The sequence below is a fragment of the Gymnoscopelus microlampas genome (assembly GCF_963454915.1).
Source record: "Gymnoscopelus microlampas genome assembly, chromosome: 21".
Taxonomy (NCBI): Eukaryota; Metazoa; Chordata; class Actinopteri; order Myctophiformes; family Myctophidae; genus Gymnoscopelus; species Gymnoscopelus microlampas.
The window spans coordinates 30,085,337-30,099,907 of record NC_139958.1 but is presented as its reverse complement, the minus strand read 5'-3'; the positions used below and the strand labels follow the sequence as shown (position 1 = coordinate 30,099,907).

The window sequence follows — 14,571 nt, the reverse complement described above, 5'->3', positions numbered from 1 at the left end:
GATGCCGCCCCAGCCCTGTAGGAGAACGTGTATTGACAAATGTCACCCGTCCCTCCCGAACACGGGCCAATTGTGTTCGTATAGAGTAGACATTTGACATTATTATTTTTTATCCGTTATCTTTTTTTATTTGTTTAACAGTAATTACACAACTCACACCTTGTTTTATCATCTCACGAGGAGAAAAGCCTGGTAACGAACTACAGCTGGTTTGGTTGTAAAAAATCAAAGTTGTCCTTTAAAAGTATCTATACCTAAAGCTTCCGTTGCTTCTCCCGGAAACTGTACTTTTCAACCAATCACACCACTGGTTTCATACCCAGGGAATGTAAACAGATCTGCAAAGCATCAACGTTAATTCATTGGGCCATACTTCCTGTTAGACACTCGGTAGCAGGTCTCGCTTGGCATGCTCCGATTTCTAGAACATACCGGCTGTCTCTACAGGGACTCAGTAAGACAGCTTGAACTTGCGATCAAGGGTCCCTGCTTTGATCTGCTCTTCTCTGTTATCCCTGTCTGTCTTGAAGGTGTAATAGAGAACAAAAAGAGGCACAACGCCAAAGAGCACGCCCAGCAGAGACGTCTTTTGTGTGGGTCTGAAGTGCGGGTAGGGGTTGGTACGTGCATAAACCCAACGTGTCAAGGCAGGGTCTTCAATGAGCTCCTTCCTGTGTGGGTTGTTGAGTTGCAGCTGGTATTGACGCTTGAGGTTTGCCCGTATAGCTGCTCTCTCCTCTTCGGCGTGTCGCAAGTCTGGTGTTAAGTTAAAATATTCATTCGGATCTAGTGTTTTGGGCCGAGTGGCCAAGGGTGCTTCTCGGTAGTCTGCCATGTTTCTGATTATTTAGTGCAGTACCTGTTATTGGAGCACTTGGAGGCTATAGTCTATAACATCAGTACTATGACATCATGATGATGACGACGTACCCTTTTATTCCCATATATCTCCATATATGGGTATAAAAGGGACCCAGAGACCCATGTGCGCCCGCACACACTTGACACACATAGATTCTTGGTTTGATAGATTTCTGTTGCTGGATCTCTAGAGTATTGATGACATATTGATGATGTCGATCATCTCCAAGTTTGGGCATGGTTGCAGCCAGATCCGAGTCCCTTTGACTTCCATTATCCTTCTATTCTATAAATTCACAAAAATCTCTGTGTGAAACTTGAGTGATACGGAGAGTGGAAGTCGATCGGATCAGATCTCCAAAAACATTGATAAATCCGCAAATCCCCATATATGGAGTACCCTGATGTCATGAATATGATGCCAATAGACTGGCCTGGACTCCATATTTGGCATGCCTAACACTCCAACTCCATGTATGGCCATAAAATGGACACATGACAGACACAGAAATCTCCATATATGGGCATAAAGGGACAGAGACTGGTACAATGGGTACAACAGGCATACATTCCCAACTTGCATCGTTCTAGTGGGACGGTGCCCGGGCACGGGTCTAGTGTAAATGTAGTTTGAATGTCAGCGTGCCTGCACAGCCCCTTGTGTTTCTCGCTGCCTGTGCTTCGCGCTATGCGTCGTCTGTTAGACTGTCAGTGTTCCTGAACAGCCCCTTGTGTTTCTTGCTACCGGTGCCCCGTTGTGATTTGTCTGTTTAATAAGTGTCAACGTTTCTGTATAGTCCCATGTCATTGCACCCTGTGCTCCGCCATGGTTTGTCTAGCTAAATGTCGCTGAGGGTCTGTAGCTTCTGCTGTCTCTGTCATACGAGCCTCTTGTTTTCTGCATCTATTTTTCTGCACTTTGCGTGATTAGTCATGACCGCTATTCAGGCTTAGCTAGCCTGTTTGACTGTCTACTGTTGGCAGGCTAACGTCAGTATCAATGACCTCATCAATACATCAACTGTGCCCACATTTGGTCAAGCAAGCCAAATAAACTTCGATTATGAAGTTATAATGTATCAAATAATACAAAATGTGCCTATTGGCAGTGTACACAAGGCATTTGGTTTGTGAGATGGAGACACACACACACACACACACACACACACACACACACACACACACACACACACACACACACACACACACACACACACACACACACTTATAGATGGCTAGCCTCTTTCTAGCCATCTATGCTGTAAAACATACAAACGGCACCAGATCCAAACACGTGTTTGACCATGCTTTGAAAAAGGGTTAATTATAATTAGTTTTGCAAACAAGAGTGCAGATTAGCAAACTGGCTGCATTGTCTCAGATCACGTTCATCGCTCTTGTACACCTCAGAGGCACACTTCTGTGTGCATAATCTTTACATGCAGCAGTGTATACAATCTCCAGCTGAAATGGACTGTCTGCTTTATCTCCCCGAGTAAATCCAATTGTGTGTTATCTGCAGACACAAACAGATTACGTGGCTGAGAATTCACTAACTCTTTCTTTGTCACATTGGCCAGCAGCACTGTAAAGTTGTGGGATATTTGGCTTAAATTCACGTAAACCATAGCATAGTTTCTGGATTACAGAATGTGGTTGACCTCCCAAAGAGAACAAGTGAAAAAAGAGTCTAGATCAGAATATGGATGCTGGATCCATATTCTGGGGGTAACGTTACCCAAAAATAACCGATAGACGGCAAAAAGAGGATTTAAGTGTTAAGCTAAATTCGACTGAATTCCATTGTACAGTACTGCATCAGGCCAGAGTGTACCTTGACATCTTGCCAGTATTCTTCTCTGGTATACCAGAGGTAATACATCACCATCCTTCTGGTGGGAAACATATGTTTCTGCTGCAATGTCGATCATCAATGGGCAGCTGTCACCACACAGGTGCAAATTAACTAGTGTTGGAAGTGGACTAATCATGGTGTTTATTCTTCAAATTAAGCATGCAAAGGAAATATTTTGGGCTTAAATGTACTGTGGTCATAAGGACTTTTTTCTCCCCCACCAGTCACAGTGGTTGATGGATTCATAAATACAACTGACATTTAATATGACTTAGTAGGGTTTAGTAATGTGTAAGAAAATAAAACATGTTCTAGAAGAGAACACTTCTGGACTCTGGCAAATGTGGTTGGTAATGTAAAACATAAATAATGAATGAAAACAAGGCTTAGACGTGTTGTGTACACATTAAAAACCTCAGTATTAACTGAGTGTAAAAAGTTTGTTCCAGAGTAGAACAAGCCCTGACAGCAAAGGTACATTGTTGGCTCAACCACCAGCTGATTCCCACCCAAGGACCCCAGGCTGTGCAATGTTAAAACACCATTACAAGAGTCAGGAAGGCAAATGATAGTGTGGAGATTTTGTAGAAAGCTGAAATATAACAACATAAACCAAACGCAAGTGGATGTGCTCTCAAAAGACTGAGCTGGACATGCTGACCAATCTGCCTGCAGCGAAGCATAGATCGACACAGCCATACAGTATTAGTGAAGGAAGGACACAGCATAGCCAACTAACCAGAGGTTGCTTTGAGCACATTGCACAGCGTCCACTGTAGCATGTTTCAGCATCCCTCGGAGTCCCTTACAAACAAACAAACAGAGTTTTGGCAGAGTTTGGGCTTTTGGCCTCCTATCTCATGGCCGGAGAACACTGTCCATTGCTGAATTCCCATATCGTCAGAGTTTGTTCCAGTATAAGTTCAGTAAGCAGTTCACTTCTTGACCTGGTTGACCTTTTCTTTTTTCAGTAGTGGAAATTTCTATTTTATATACAAAAGCCTGAGTTGATCTTCCAAGGATGAATGGTGTCTTTACAGGGTCCCCACGGTCATGAAATTCCTGGAAATATTTTGAAATAAAAATAAAAAAAATCCAGTACTGGAAAAGGTTTGAAATTGATCAAACATCATCAAAGGTCCTGGAATTTATCAAGGGTCCTGGAAAAATATTTGGCTATGCATTGTTTTTGGCTATTGTTTTTGTTAAAACAAAACATTTTCATAAACATGAATAATATTACACGAAATATGTAACATAAGTAGTTTTTCGCCGAACGGGCTGTGTGACGGCAGCCTAATGTATGTCTCAAACTTTATTTTTTGCTACACTGCCTATCTTTGGGCATTCTACGTAGGAGTAAGAGACACATTATTGCGCCGAATGATTGTTATATAGGCCTGGAAATTGGGCTAAATATTCTGGAAAAGTTTTGGAAAAGTTTTGGAAATTCATTGCTAAAAATGTGTGGGGACCCTGTCTTTAACCTGACCTGTATTTGCCCTGAATCACACACCTCGTTGCCATAGATACAGGAGAGATGGACTGAACCCAGATCTGCCTATGGTGCATGAAGGAAAGCACCCTCACTGGAGAAAGATGAGTAATCCTTGACAGCTAGGGAAATGTTGTACTTCCAACAATTCACTGTTTGGTTGAAACTCAACTCTTAACTCTCAAATATATTTGCATTTAAGTGCGTGTGGCATGCTGGACATTTTAGGAGTTGATGTTTTTTTCTGAATTCGTATTGCATTAGTTTGTGTTACTATCTTGGTCCCTGCCCCCACCATTATATTTCTGGTTATTATTTAAAATGTTTACTTGTTTTCAGCCCAAGTGGCTGTAGGGCAATATTTGTTTTTGCCAGTAGATGGCAGTAGCGGCTTTGGTGCACTATAGTGACTGGTGGTGGTGTAATCCTTAGAAGCAAGTTAGCCCACTCATAACATAGGGCAGGAGGACTGCAGCAAAGGAAGCTTATATAAATTCAAGACTGTATTTTGTTGTAGTCGAGTAGAGACGTGCACAGGTGTCATATACAGTTCTGTATTCTCATTTGTAACCTGACCACATCATTGCATTGTTCTCAAGTACAGATGGTCCAAATGCTGTGTTCAGTGGCTGATATGTAAGCAGTATTTTGCTAGTGAACAGGCTGCACATTTCATGCTGTGTCTTAATGATGCATTTAATGTTAAGTCATAACACTGGACAGTCAGAATAGCAGCAAAGGAAGCCTTTATAAAAAATGTTTTTAATACAGTATTATAATATTGTATAGCCATTATACAGTTTACAGTATAATAAAGTCATCTGGCACCTGAGTGGAAATTGGCCCATTCATTCAGTGTGTAACACTTGAGCTTAGAATTTTATATTCTAATTCAACTGACTTGACAGCTTATCATCTCATGTAATTATCTGGCACAATATGCAGAGGACAGCCATGCAGTACAGCAGTCGCTTGAAACCAACATGGTTGAACCGTGGCACTGATGAGCTGAAAGAACTGCATGTTTTTAAATCCTGCTTGGAGAACTGCATAAAGTGCAGCTTTTGCTCTATCAATTTGTAAGTGAGTATTCTGCTGTCGGTGCCACCGAACGTGCGCTGTACAGCATTGGAAGAATCTGTAGTTGATGAAATATTCATAATTTAAAAATAAAGAAATAAAGGAAAATAAAAGAAAGAGAAGAGGTAGCTGAGAAGGAATGCAAAGTACATTCTTGTGTACACTGTTGTCTGAAAAGAAATGTGCCTTCAGATACTGACTGACTGATTGAATGATTGATTTGTTTGTGCGGGACCAATCTCTTGTTTCAGGTCATAGTTGGGAGAAGACCAATTAAATCCAGAGATACATTATTTCCATACCTCTGTAGAAGCAGCAGGCTTACTGAGTGGCTCGTCCTGTTCACCTGAGTCAACCTCTTCCTCTCTGCCAATGTCAGAAGCTCCTGTAATTGAAAGGATTACATTATAGTGAAAACACCCCATGGAGTTAGTTACAGTTTATAAGAATATGCAACACTGCAGAAAGTCTGGGTGGTGGAAGTTCATATTAGAAACGATATGGCTATTTCCCTGGAACGCAATTGCAAATTTTACATTTTCCAAAAAACATCGACCATCTGACCATCATAGCTGACTTCATCAAATTGCTCTGAGAAGCACAACCACAAGCTGACAGCAGAAGAAGATTAAGTGGGGCTCTTCAAGCTTTATAGAGTCGAGGAATATTCCTTGTAGGCTTCAAAACAGAATCAGAAATTGACATAAATTGACATCAGATAGTGAATTATCATAACATGGCAACTGTTAAGTCATTCTTGAATAAGGCTGTCAATTAAAGGTAGGGTAAGTGATTTGCGTTGGTTAAAATCATTTTTAAATAGCTCTATATTCTGATAGTACTCATTGCTATAGAGTGTTTGTTCAGTATTAGGAGTCTCCTTGTCTCTCCAGCTCTTTATTAAACAGAAAATGCATTTTCGTTTCAGTTTCAGTTTCATTTCCAATTTTATCCAACCAGGACAGAGAACTCAATCAGGATACAGATTAAACAAGTGAAATTGGAAGTGATGACACTAAGAAATGAGCATGCAAAATTGGAACTGGAACACTATACAAATTAAGCTTAAAAATAGGTACTTTCTCCTGATTGGCTGAGATTTTGACACCTACCGAAAAATGTATTTTCTGTTTATTAAAGAGCTGGAGAGACGGGGAGACTCCTGTTACTGAACAAACACTCTATAGCAATGATTACTATCAGAATATAGTATTTAACCTTTTAACAAAATACCTTTTGTTTTAACCAAAAAATATCATTTACCCTACCTTTTAAATGCCTGATGTGCAAAAATCCAAACAGAATGAAGTGAGCAGGTCACAGTGGCTTATTGGGTGAGAACGAGGGTGACTATCCCCTTTTCAATTCACTAGGCCCCTGGGAGATGGTTTGCTGAGATGGAGCGCCGCACCTACCATCAGCTCCCCTTAGCTTTACGTCCTACTTTAGTTACCCAGGGATCAAACCCATAACTTTATTTAAAGACAAGTGCTCTACCAACTGAGCTACCCGGACACACAACAACAGAAAGAATAGAATAATAAAACATAATAGAATTTGTTGTGGTGACATGTTACTTCAGAGACATGTTTACTTATACAGTACATTATGTTGTATTCTCAGTACATGCTGATGCAGTTGACAGTTGACAATGATCATACAGGGTAGAAGGACAGTGCAAGGCGTACTATCAACAGCAGACTAGTTACTGTAATTACCAATTATCAACTAAACTTTTCAATCAGCCCATCCATCATGTTTCTTATCTAGATATATTTTTATTTATAATGTACATTTCACATTATCCCACACCTTGTGCTACAAGATTTTTGAAAACCGTAGTGAATCAGGAGTGATTACATTTCACTCTTTTTTTAAATTAAAAGTCCAGCTGGAAGAATCTTGGTTGGTGGGTACAAGAGTACCTGTACGTTACCTTTGCCCTACTGAAGCATTGTTGAGTGAGGCACCAAACCTCCAACCCACTTAAACTGAGCACTATCCCCCCCGGAGTGTGGGATTTTCCATGTATTTGTCCATGTGGTGAAGGCATGTGTAGGCATACGTTTATCTAATGTCACGCAAGCAGCCCCAATGTCGTGGCTCGGTCATCCACATGACAGACCACATGTGACGTATTATATTGTATCGTAGCTGCAGTGCTTCCTGAGCCTATCAGAAGAAACAAACAGAACATTTTTTTCCCACGGTGCCGGCCAGCAAGCCGTATCTGTACAGTGTGTGTGTGTGTGTGTGTGTGTGTGTGTGTGTGTGTGTGTGTGTGTACACAGTACAGTATATTATACACACATACAGTAGGGGGATGTCAGTATGGCAAATGAGCCTGATGTTCACCCAGATGGAGTGAAACACCAGATCACAGTGTTCCTGGGTCTAGACAGAACATTAAATACAGGAAGTGCAACACCTTCTGAAGAGTTCTGATACAGTATCAGACCGTGGGATTTTTGGTCCGGTTTTACACATGCTCCTCTTTGCCCTCTTTGCCCCAGAATGTGCTTCCCTGTGTGACCAAGTGTTACTTGTTGCCCTCTGTACACTGTCAATTCCACAGTATTAATGTATCCACGTGTATACTCTCAGAGACAGTGGTAGAAAGTAACATTTACTCAATCACTTGTACTTAAAAAATCACACCCAGTGTGAGTAAGCGGTGCCTAGTTGAGTGTGTGTGTGTGTGTGTGTGTGTGTGTGTGTGTGTGTGTGTGTGTGTGTGTGTGTGTGTGTGCAATCAGCCGCAGCTGTTGAGGTCATGGTGAGGTCGTGCTCAAACAGACTCACAGACAGTCAAATGTAGAGCGGTTGGCACCGCTAAAAACACGTACACCCTATACTTAATTGATCAGATTCCCAAGGTTTCTATCTACAAGCTTGTAGATCTGCTATTTTTGCCAAATTGTCCCCCCAGAATATGGGATACTAAGCCAAGGTTCATGTGGTACAATTTTGAGGTACTTTTATTTTACTTGAGTATCTAAAAAAATATATATACTTTTATTCCACTACAGATAATAAATATTTACTCTTTGGAGTGGAGTAGAAATATAAAGTATCAAATATTGTGCTTTTTTTACTCCACTAGCTATTTGACGTCATTACTTACTAGTATGTTGCAGATTTTGATTATTAATACAAAATATACCTTAACTGATAAATGATTATTTATTATAATGATTTAAGCAACCCACCAGCACATGAAGTAATTAAAATCAGCCCCACCGTTACCAGCTACAACAGTAAACTGATGAACACATTCATGCATTACTAAGAGTACTTTTTCCACCTCTGCTCAGAGTTAAAACGACACTCAGGATTTTCCTGTGTAGTGGGCAGGTACTGATGACCAAGGCCAGTATAAAGAGTTCCCCTTCCCAGGCTTAGACGAGCAACATCTCCTTCTGACTCTCTGCATACCTTAACTCACAACATGAAGACCCTCCAGACCGTGTTTCTTGTGGCTTTAGGCCTCTCCATTGGTGAGTAGCATCTAAATCAAACCTTGTTTGTCCAAAACTGTCACTTTTCAGAAAAGTTCAGACAAAAACAACCTGTGTTCCAGTAGATACATTGTAGTTATTATTTAGTCAAAAACTCTTGTTAATAGTTTTCATTGGTTAGCTACTTATAAAACCCACAGACGGACTTAAGTACTTTCAACCTATTTTGGGAATGTCATTTTAGGCCAGAATTAAACATTAAAACGGTGAAAATAGCCAATCTACAAGCTCACAATGCATAGCAGTGCTACACATTGTGAACTTGTAAATTGGCTACTTTTGTGTGCCACTGTCATATGACAATCTAGGGAATTAATCTACGAAAAACATACGCAAGTTGAAATATGGAGATACTGTACAAGGTTTCTGACGAAATGCAGTGAATGTGGTCATGACTACAAGCATGGAGGTCAGGTGACCGTTAGATAATACAAGTATAGCATACAAATACAGTAAAGTTTAGCTGATTGTTCTTTGTATAATTATTTTAGGTTTTTGTATAATTATTGTTTGTTCGTCATCACTGTAAATAGCCTGGCCTCAGTGCCTCTCGATCATAAATAAGGGTTTTAAATAAAATGGGGTGGGGGTCACGTGACCACAAGACTCTGCATAGTAGTCTCACTTTTGCTTTCACTTTAGTAACTCGGTTAAATTAAGTAAAAAAACTATTGTGCACGAAATGTAAAGTCATTTGTACTGTTCACATTAATATAGTGATATAAATGGTTAAGTACATAATGTTTATTTGTACTTAAGGAATGAAGACTTAAATCTGAATTATGACTTTTTCCAGTTCAGTCAGATAACTCACGAATAGTTTGAACCAATATTTTATTATGAATGTGAATACAAGTGTGTATATAATAATTTATCTTGGCGTTCGGCTCAGCAAATATTTTTCTCCCTGCTCGGCACAATCATACAGACATCATTAACCATTTAAGAGCAGGGAGATAGATATACATACATAACAATCCCCCATGGGGAACAGAACCAATAGCAGAGCCCACTGGTGGTGCTGGGGTGGTGGTGGGAGTATAGTTGCATTCCAACAAACAGGGGTACAAATGACAGCAGAGAATGAATGAAGACTGAGGTGAGCTTAAATAACCCGCTGATTGGTCAGCTGATTGTCACGTCAGCTCTGATGTAAGACTGCGTAATAGTGTTGTAATAACCATATGCACCCGCATAGCCGCAGTATGTAACCTCTCGAGTATATGCTGCCTGAACTTAACTCGCAGGCTACGTCTCATTTCCAATTCAAAACCTTATGTAGCTGGGTTCTGACATGGCTGGTAATGAGTTTGAGCTGGGGCCTGACATAGCTGGGATTGAGTTGGGACCTGGTGAGACTCGGTTTGAGCTGGAACCTGGGTTTGAGCTGGGCCCTGGTGAGACACTGGCTAGGCTGGAGTGATGTGTATTTTATCAGAGCATTGATGTGTCGTCACATTTTCACATGTGACGACTTGCCCCGAACGCTCTGAGACAACTTGCCCCAGAGTGACGTGTGCTATTGCTAGCTATACCACAAGTTATCTTTAGCACAGGACTTAGTTTAGGTATCAAAATATACCTTTTCCCTCCTGTATTCTGTGCAACAATAATATAAAAATATATATACAACATATATAAATAAAATATATTAAAAAGTGAGCTGCACTGTTAGATTGTTTTAGATAATGGCCTCCATTGGTAAATATAACCAGTGTGACATCTAATATTCTAGCGATTGTTTTTCATCATTCAATATGTCTGTCCGTGTGCATGCTGTTATGCGTGAGTATACATTGTGTGTGTGTGTGTGTGTGTGTGTGTGTGTGTGTGTGTGTGTGTGTGTGTGTGTGTGTGTGTGTGTGTGTGTGTGTGTGTGTGTGTGTGTGTGTGTGTGTGTGTGTGTGTGTGTGTGTGTGTGTGTGTGTGTGTGTGTGAGTGAGTGTTGTACATAACTTTTGCATATCTGTTGCTGTGTATTTGTGCTCATGTGCAGCATGTATGCTTGTATATTCCAGCCCAGGCAGTGAATGACAAGGGCCTGACCCAGTTTAGAAACATGATCCTGTGTGTGATGCCGGATAGCTGGCCCGTCATGGACTATGCTGACTATGGCTGCTACTGTGGCAAGGGAGGATCTGGCACCCCTGTGGATGAACTGGACAGGTCAGAGCAATGTTTCTGTGTGTAGACAAAGCAGCGAATACAGTCACTGCAGAAAGATGTCTTTCTGAGTTTAGAACTTTCAAAGGTGTTTGAAGCATAGTGATACAGTCAGTGGTTGTTTTGTTTTGTTTATTATTACAGTAGCTGGTGCATCTTCCTGGTGTCAACACATAACATAAAAACATGACAATTACACTCCTGGTGAAATATTACTCAGCTACAAATGAAAGTTGCTCAGTCAAATTTGTATTTGAGTTAAAGTACTGGAGTACAGCTTTTGTTTGTTAACAACAAACAAACGCACCTGGGGTGACGGGTCTTTTTCAGTTGCAGCCCCCTCCCTTTGGAACTCACTCCCACCTCACATCAAAGACGCCCCCACCCTTGCCGTGTTCAAAGCCTCCCTCAAAACCCACAGTTTCAGACCCTCTTTCCCCGCCTAACTCAAATAAAATCTCCCTTTTAGTCTTAGCTTAATGTGTTTCTTTTTGCTAAATGTTTAGCCTTTTAAGTATTTCTCTCCTAACAAAGTTTATTTTGATTTGTTTTGTAAAGCTACTTGGGGTAGTAAGAAAAGCGCTACATAAGTGTGATGTATTATTATTATTATAATAAAAAAGTATTCAAAAGTACAAATTAGTTTTCACAAAATAGTATAAATAGCTTATTTATGAGGCCTACTGATGAACCAAGTGTCCGCGCTTTCACTACTGAAGAAGATACATGCTTTTATTTGTATTACAACAAGCTTCCCAGAAAAACACTGAGTCTTCACATTCAAACATAAATATCATTAGCAAATAGATATGCTTAGCCAATATTTTAAGTAAATCTCGCCCGCTACCGATGTGATGAAGGGTACAGTATATCATGCATCCCTAATTACTCCCATTGTGTACTGTGGTCTCTGTAGCTGCAACCCTCCAATAGTGTGTAGACACACATATGGGCTCCTGTGATACACATGGCATCACCAGCTGTTTCTGACACATTTATCATCCTTGTCCAATGAGCTGATTCAGATTCTGATACCAATTCCACGTCTCTTTTTGACATTTAGATGCTGTGAGGTGCATGACCGTTGCTACGGTGAGGCTATGCAGCACCCTGACTGCTGGTTCATATTAGATAACCCTTACATGGAGCTTTACGACTACGACTGTAACGGGAACACAGTGACCTGTACAAGTAAGTACACTTTAGCTGTTCCCTACTTAGAGGGCCGTCACTCGCTGATTGGGTAGAGATGTGCTGTCTGTTAATCAGAAGTTCACCGGTCCAGAATATGTTTTATTCATAATGGCCTCATACTCCTGCAACAATGTTGATTGTTATACAGTAATTCTTTACTACCTTCTTGTGTTACTACCAACTGGTTGTGCTTACTTATAGTACATTATATAAACAGCATAAGAATAACTTTTTAGTTTATCAAAATAAACCCACAAAAATGTACCGTAATTAAAACAATACAACACATTGCAAATGACATGTTGACTAACAATACGTTAAAATAGTTTATAATGTACTTGGGAAACTTGGAATACTTTTTCCAAGTTATGACAAGTAGATACAGTACACGTACTATACACATTACTTGTAAAATAAAGTGTTGCCATTGACACTGGCTAGATGATATCCTCAGTGACATGCTACTTTTGAAATCCATGGCTTCTGTCCATGGCCTCTCCAAGCATATCGCAGTATAGTTTGTTTACCATTCCTTATCTCTGATAAACTGCCTTCCAGAAAAGTAGTGGAGGGTAAACCAACCTCTGTTTAAAGCTTGGACTCGGCTCATACTGTGAAATACAGTTTTCCCGTCTGTTTGAGCTAGTGTTTGGATTATTTTTTATTAAACTAAACGTAGTATTATTATTATAATTATTATTTGTTATTATTGTTATTGCTGTTACTTTTATGTATTTATTTTTGTAAGGATAGTGCAGTCCTCTTGGTATTATTTTCTTTATGAACAGCAAATCTGAAATGTCAGAGCTAATTTTGACACTGAGAGTGTCAAACTTGATCCAGTTCATAGGCTGCTGTCGTAGTTTTCACTGAGGATTTTACTTATCCATCCTCAGACAAAAACGACGCCTGTGAGATGTTTATCTGTGAGTGCGACAGGAAGGCTGCAGAGTGCTTCGGCAGGAGTCCTTGGCTTCCTGAGCATGAACACCTGCCCAGCGACCAATGTGAATGAAGACAACAGAGGACAGTTTAGAGTTTTGTTTCCAATTGAAATATCCACTGTTTGTGACACAGACGCCTCTTACGAACTGATAGAGCTGTCATGTAAATAAAATTCCTTTTGGAAACAAAAAAACCTAGTATATGAGGATTTATTATCAAGTACATGACCATTTCCTACAAAATGGTGTAAAATACATTTCACTGTGTGAAATTGGAATCATCCTCACTGTACTGGTTGAAGAATTTCAAGTGGGAGTTTGTTCTTTTTCTAATAAATCCATATGAAGGGGAGCTTTAATACCCACTCTACACACATAACTACTACATTAGTATTCACTCTGCATTACACACGTTTTTAATGAATAGGGCCGAATGAATACTTGTGCTGCCATAAGCTAGAGTTCCCATTACAGTCCAGTAACTGATGGCCTAATGGGGCAGAGGCAAAATTATATTCTTCCAACCAATAGAGGGCGTAACAGCCTGTTTCTTTTATTATAATGCGTTTCCCTCATGTTTGCTCTGAATGTGAGTTACCTGAACGCTATGGCATATTAATCAGCTGCTCAGAAGAAAGCTCATACATTGCTGAACCGAAGTGTCACTTTAATTGCCTTGTACTGTATCTACAGTATTCTTGAAGACCTACCAGCTCACGGCGCGTGTAGCAGTGATGATTAGGAAGACAAGGTTATCTTTTCTGATATTGAACTGACTTGACATAAACACACATTGGAGCAATCTGTTCTTAAAAAAACAAAAAAAAACATTTTCTAAGGACTAGGCATCATAATTATTACTGAATGATGCCTAGACCTTAGCAGATGAGGTAGACCGTGTTGCTGGTGTTTACATGTTTCTGTGAGGAGAAACAGTGAAAAGCAACAAAGGAGTTCTGTTCCCACAGCAACAGATTCTGTCTACTATTGTGTTCTTCATTGCTGTGAGCAGAAATGCCTTTCAGAGGGCTCTCTGCAGCACTATTCGGGGACATGGACTCTTCAATAACATCCCAGGCTGATAGGAGGAGGGCTGATACAAAATGCAGTCTTTTTGATCTTAGTTCAATCTGAATTTGAGAAGGTTTGACTCTTGCTTAAGTATTGGCATGATTTTACATCATACCCATGACCTTACATAATTTAGTCTAGGTGTGTGTACAAACAAATCCCTTCCCAAGCTCATGTCACTGTTGCTGAAAACCAATTCATTACACATACTGTAGGCCTACTGTTGTAAACGCTTAGAAATGCCCAAAAGTGGGCAGCGGTGGCTCAGGAGGTAGAGTGGCCATTCGCGGTTTCATCCCCAGCTCATCCTATAGCTTAATGCCAAAGTGTCATTGAGCAAAACACATAACTCCCAACTGTTCAACGGCGATGTTCAATAGTTGCTCACTG

General features: G+C 40.3%; 2 protein-coding genes across 2 annotated transcripts; one reads left to right on the top strand and one right to left on the bottom strand.

The window, feature by feature from the left end:
* Positions 1–451: 451 nt before the first annotated feature.
* Positions 452–835, bottom strand: LOC311037898 (NADH dehydrogenase [ubiquinone] 1 beta subcomplex subunit 4-like; the record flags this gene model as incomplete). Its single annotated transcript, XM_084047194.1, has 1 exon — positions 452–835. One exon carries the CDS (start codon positions 833–835, stop codon positions 452–454), a length of 384 nt encoding a protein of 127 aa, XP_083903320.1.
* Positions 836–10,103: 9,268 nt separating this feature from the next.
* Positions 10,104–13,236, top strand: LOC311037620 (phospholipase A2, minor isoenzyme-like; the record flags this gene model as incomplete). The annotated part of the gene is made up of 4 exons (XM_084046855.1): positions 10,104–10,206; positions 10,828–10,975; positions 12,036–12,163; positions 13,063–13,236. 4 exons carry the CDS (start codon positions 10,104–10,106, stop codon positions 13,179–13,181), a joined length of 498 nt encoding a protein of 165 aa, XP_083902981.1. The 3' UTR covers positions 13,182–13,236.
* Positions 13,237–14,571: the final 1,335 nt, after the last annotated feature.